The sequence below is a fragment of the Lactuca saligna genome, chromosome 1 (assembly GCF_052625555.1).
Source record: "Lactuca saligna cultivar CGN05327 chromosome 1, ASM5262555v1, whole genome shotgun sequence".
In the NCBI taxonomy this organism is placed as follows: domain Eukaryota; kingdom Viridiplantae; phylum Streptophyta; class Magnoliopsida; order Asterales; family Asteraceae; genus Lactuca; species Lactuca saligna.
The window spans coordinates 100,080,522-100,086,475 of NC_136417.1; the positions used below are offsets into that span (position 1 = coordinate 100,080,522).

The following is a 5,954-nucleotide window of genomic DNA, read 5'->3' on the forward strand; positions in this document are numbered from 1 at the left end:
ATCGATAAAAAGAAAGGCAAATGCTCGAATGTTCATGCTTCTGTTTTTGAAACTGTTAGATTATTGTTTTTATATTTTGATTTTGGGTTTTGATTGGTTTGCTCTTGGTATTGGGTTGATGAGTTCCATTTTTTAACTAAAAGTCTAAAGTTAGCCAAACATCTTTTTAATTTATTGGTTTTTTTTTTTTAAATCAATAAGTTATTAAGCCGTTTAAAAAAACACTAGACAACCATATTTCTCAAATTTATAAAAAATAAAAAAAAAATAAAAAAAAATAAAAAAACTTTTTTATTTTTATTTATTTTTTATTGGATTTATTGGCCGCCATTAACCCACGTTTTAACGTAAGAAAAGCTTATGAGAATTGAGAAGCCGCAACCAACTCATGTGGCGGACATCAATCGGAAACCGCCATTCGCCAAATAAAACTTGAACACGAAATCAATGGCCACTTCATCCCCAATGTTCCTCCTAAGAACCTCTTTCTTTCACGCTTTCACAATCACCACTACCAAACCCTTCTCTAATTCCATCATTTCCCCTTTCAAACCCCACCAATTTCACATCAAATCAACCAAGGTTAGTACATTTCATCACTTCCCCAATCTCCTGCCATCAAAACATTCCAATTTCACATTCTTACTCATCCAGAAGTAGAAACTCTTTGAATATCCTAAAATTCTGCTAATTAATGTACGTGATTGGCGTTTTCAGATGGAAAGAAGTGAAATTACAGCGGAAATAGAAGTGGGTAAGACCGGAAAGAAGAAGATATTCGTATCGGGAGCCACCGGAAAAACTGGGAAGAGAATCGTCGAGCAATTACTTGCAAAGGGTTTTGCCGTGAAGGCCGGTGTGCGTGATGCCGATAAGGCTAAAACAATCTTTCCAAATCTCAATCAAGATCTTCAAATCGTAAGTGTTTAATAAAAATCAAATTGTTTAATGTTTATCCGAAATAAGCCAAATTGAACATGATTTTTCTAAGTTCAGGTGAAAGCAGATGTCACAGAAGGTTCAGAGAAGTTAGCGGAAGCCATTGGAGATGATTCAGATGCTGTCGTATGTGCTACTGGCTTTCAGTATTCATGGGACTTGTTGGCTCCATGGAAGGTCAGTTCTTTGTTAGGGTTTATTTAGCTTCTTTCTGTTGCATTTCATTCTATCAATATTTAATTGTTAGGTTTGTTGGTTGAGTTGGATTTGTAATTAGTTAAAGTTAGTTGAATCTGAATTTTTAAATGCTAGGGTTTGGTAATCTGAAGACTTTTAGCTTTAGTTAAAGTTTGTTGGAATCTGATTTTGTTGAATTAATTAATTATTTATATTATGTCTTACATCATAGATATCATATATATTCCTATGATGGTTTTTTAGGTTGATTATTATGGAACAGTGAACCTAGTTGAAGCATGTCGGAAGCTCGGTGTGACAAAATTTGTGCTTGTGAGTTCAATATTGGTCAACGGTGCTGCAATGGGTCAATTGCTTAATCCAGCTTATGTATTCCTAAATGCATTTGGGCTTGTTTTGGTAGCCAAACTTCAAGCTGAGCAATACATACGAAAATCCGGTATCAATTACACGATCATAAGACCAGGAGGCTTAAAAAATGACCCGCCAAATGGCAACGTTGTCATGGAACCAGAGGTTATTTACGTCTTTTGCACATCCTATCTCTTTCTTGAATATTCGGTTATATATAAACGACTTGATTCGAAAAGATTTCTAAGGCTATCTTTAAATGATGAGGATGAGGAGGGCATTTTTGTCTTTTGCATAGATGAGAGATCAAGAACAAGTCCCTCTCCCATGTTTTTTGGCAGGATAAAAAAATACAATTTTTGTCTTAATGACATCAGTCTAGTCCTGGTCCCGTGCATGTCAAATGCAGTGGAAAGATGATTGTCCTGTCTTATAGGCCCCGTTTGTTATGTAGTACAAGACATGACAGAATAGGCTGTACTGTATTTGGTATGCATTGGATCCGGAGATCAGAGACTGAAGTCATTAAGATAAAAATTGTATTTTTTTGTCTTGCCCAAAAAGATGGGAGAAGGACTTGTTCTTGATCTCTTGCTTATGCAAAAGACAAAACTGTCCCGATCCTCATCATAAAAGATAGCCCTAGAAAATAGGGTTGAACATGTGAATCAAAAGTACGGTTTTTGACTTTAGGAAAAACGAACCGTCGGATTTTTTAGTTTGTAGTTTTTTTTCATCAAACATGCTACTAAATTTTAATTAAAAAAGAAATAATATAGTACTAATAATACACGACAATGTAACCGTATACTCGTTATTTTAATTTTCTATAGAACCTTTAATTGAATTTATATCAAATTTGCATGCTAAATTTGAGTATTTTGATCTGACAAGTGAAAGGGATATTATTTGTAGGATACGCTATCCGAAGGATCAATATCTAGAGACCAGGTAGCTGAAGTTGCGGTTGAGGCACTGCTTCAACCGCAATCTTCTTACAAAGTCGTGGAGATAGTTGCTCGAACTGAAGCTCCTAAAAAGTCGTTTGAGGAACTTTTCGGTTCCATTAAAGAGCGATAATTTAATAATTGTACTATAATATGTTTTATATGTTATTCTATATGGTCATTTGTACCTAACTCATAATTCGGTAAAAATGGGCTTTCATGTCACTTCCTAAAAAAAATTGTTTTTTTTCTTTAGACCATTTAGGACAACTAGTCTATGTGCATACATATATATGGGGTGGTCATGTATACATGACATCACATGACAAAGATAAAATATAACAGACGATCTTGTATTGTTGTTTGTTTGGTGTATATTAAAACACACATTAGATTGGGACTCGATTATAACAAAACAAAGTACTACATAATTATGCAAAATATATATAGAAGTTATAAGACGTATTTATGTAACACTTCAATAATTAAAACAAAATAATTTTTTGTGAAAATGCAAAATGTGGAAAACAATTGTCAAATTTTAAGGCAGCAACACAACATTCGTTTTCAAGTGTTTAAATGGGCTACTGTAAAGGGAAAGTGTTTTCTTTGAAGGGTGTTTAAATCAAAGGGAAATGTAGTTTGTTCTCCTATTAGATGATGATATGATATTGCAGCAAATCTTAGAGATGATGAATTTGGTTATAAACATTTGTCCCTACGTTTTCTCTTTATTGGTTGGTTTGACGCTATGGCTAATTAAAAAGGAAAAAAATTCCTTTCAGAATTATGACGATTTCGCCCCTGATTGATTTCGAGTTTTTTCAAATGTTCCAGTTTTATCTCAATCATACCGATGAAGCCCACGTAGTTTACATTTACGATAATTAGCTTTGTTTGTTTTTTCTAAATAAACATCTTCTAACCACTTATTGATGCGTCACGCAGCACACACGCAACACTTGTCCATTGGCAGCTGTTTGTTTTTCAAAAAACTTCTAACTTAAAAACTGTTGCGCATGAGCTACGTGGCACACATTTGACCATCTGCTTCAAATCTCTTCACACCTTAACGGTTAAAATGGTTGTTCAATTATTTGATTTGTAGGAATATATAAAATGAAAGAAAATCTTGAAAACCGGGTTGACTCATGACTCATTCACCCCATTCACTCCGCACTGATTGGGTTAACTAAAAAACCGAGTTTTAAAACATGGGTTTGATGGGAATTAAAGAAATTTATAGTTTTTTGGTCAGAGCTTCCCCTCGTATGTTCTTTGAGCATTCATGTGTTAGACTGGTGTTGTTTTTTGTTGTTTTCTTCTTATAGTTCTCTATTCTTTGTATTGGTGTCCATATCCCCCATTGGCTTTTTAATTTTTTTAATTTGTTTGTCGTTCTAAAAATAGATATAAAACAAAATTATTTAAAAGACAAAATCATCAAACAGTCAAAAAGCCAAAGAAATTCAAAATATTTAAAACAATAATGTTATAATTTGGTAACAATTTTTTTCTACAAAACATCATTGTCTTAAAAATGTATCATCATAAGTTAAGTAAATGAAACAATCTGTTACAAAATAATAATAAGTAATAATAATAATAACAAAAAACATTATTATTTTAATGATATTTTATAACAAAAATAAACAGTTCAATATTTCAAATGGTTTGTTGGTAATTTGTGAATCGTTTTGGGCCTAGTGCCCACACTCTCATCCTATATGCCTCGAATCTCACTCATGTTGTTGAAACCCTACCGCCTCTTTCATCTAGAGGGAATTTGAAGTTCATTAATCAACCAAAGATGGTCATCTATGCATATGTGGACTTCAAAATTGGTCATTTAAGCATATACAAACTATCACAAAATGGGGTCTACGCATATATATGGATTCCAAAATTGGTGGTTTTCCTATGATAAAAGTTAAAAAAGAAATGTTTGTCTAGGCTATAAACTCCAAATATAATAAGTGAATAAGTCATTTTTATTTTTCAACCACAACCACAGACACTCCAAACTATCATAAATTACAGACATCATAAAGTAAAATTGGAGTATGTAAAAATGTATTGCATATTAATTTTGAGTCATACGGTTCACACTTATTATTAAAGGTTGTTAAAATTTCTATTGTAATTGTAGGATTGTACGATCGTACAATCCCAAAACGATCTTGCTCTTAACATGAACAAATTAGAGGTAAGATCGATGTAGGATCGTAAGATCACGAATATGATCGGGTAATTTTTTTGGGTTTCGGCTAATTCGGGTCGGGTAATTCGGATTTTTCATGTTAAAAAATACCCGTTACCCTACCCAAACTAAATTCGGGTATCGGGTTGGGTTTGTGTAATTCAGGTATTACCCGAATATATAATTTTTTTTTTTTAATTTCACCTAAAAATAAATTTAATGAAATAAATATGTTGTGTTTTATTAGTCTTGTTTGTATAAACAAACGAGACATAAACGAAGTTACTTAAACTTTGAACATTGAGATTTTTTTTTCAATAATACCTGAGATATCAAGTAAAATTTTAACAACTTAATCTAATCTAATAAGATGTTAAAAAAACAAATACTTAAAGATCTTAATTTAAAAGTTTAAAATGTTTAAGATAATTGTAACCATAAGTTTTGTCATGTTCTAAAGTTTCGTCAAGATAATGAGTTTGTTAGTTACAATAAAAACTATAATCTAGAAAACAGTAAACTTTTAAAGAACATAATGATATATAAACAATTATTTTTAATATTGTTAGTATCACATTGTCATAATAAATAGATTCATGTTTTACAATAATGATAGTTAGTTTAAGCGTCATCAAATATCTGCCATATAATATAAGCTCTACAAAAAAAATAATAAATAAATAAATAATTCAGATAATTCGGGTATACCCGAAATGCAAAAAATGTATCTTTTACCCGACTCGGAAATAAACCGGGTTACCCGATTACCCAAAAAAAATTACCCGATGCCCGAAAAAATCAGGCAGATAATTCGAGTATCGGGTATTTTCGACAGGACTAATATAAATGATATTTTGATTTTATCGTTTCCATTCAGGTTTTGCATCATCTTAATTAAATATTTCCAGACTAATTTTACATTAGATTAGGAAATCAGAATGATGTATCATTTCTCATCTTATGTTAGATTTGTAGTTTTGGTTTTAAAGTTATTACTCATGATTTAATTTTGATGTTTGTTAACGGATTATTTTGATTATGAGACAATATCATCTTGTATTGCAAGTACTTATTCATTAATGTTGGGAATTTGGACTTACGATCCTCCAAAATTTAAATTTTGTCATTGTGGTGGATCTTTCAATCTTGATCCACTCTTACGATCACAATTGTAAAAAATAAAAAACAATCTCGTGTAAGATCTGTTTGCATGACTCCTTTACAAAATTTTGTTTTATGTTTTTCAACTTTGATCAATATTTTTTCAGTTTATTAACTCTATAAATTCTTTTCCAATGTAAAGATATGTTAAACATTAA

The 5,954-nt window shown here is 31.5% G+C and overlaps 1 protein-coding gene across 1 annotated transcript; it reads left to right on the forward strand.

Annotated features, from left to right (window-relative positions):
* The first annotated feature begins 356 nt into the window (after positions 1–356).
* LOC145042284 (NAD(P)-binding Rossmann-fold superfamily protein) lies at positions 357–2,684 on the forward strand. Its single transcript, XM_078990691.1, has 5 exons — positions 357–582; positions 718–918; positions 997–1,116; positions 1,381–1,653; positions 2,404–2,684. Exons 1-5 carry the CDS (start codon positions 448–450, stop codon positions 2,566–2,568), a joined length of 894 nt encoding a protein of 297 aa, XP_078846817.1. The 5' UTR covers positions 357–447; the 3' UTR covers positions 2,569–2,684.
* Positions 2,685–5,954: the final 3,270 nt, after the last annotated feature.

Excerpts from the sequence above, each read along its gene's own strand:
- LOC145042284 (XM_078990691.1), top strand. The coding sequence starts at position 448 with ATGGCCACTTCATCCCCAATGTTCCTCCTAAGAACCTCTTTCTTTCAC. Across the intron at positions 583-717 it reads TTCACATCAAATCAACCAAG|ATGGAAAGAAGTGAAATTAC; the intron begins GTTAGTACATTT and ends TGGCGTTTTCAG. Across the intron at positions 919-996 it reads TCAATCAAGATCTTCAAATC|GTGAAAGCAGATGTCACAGA; the intron begins GTAAGTGTTTAA and ends TTCTAAGTTCAG.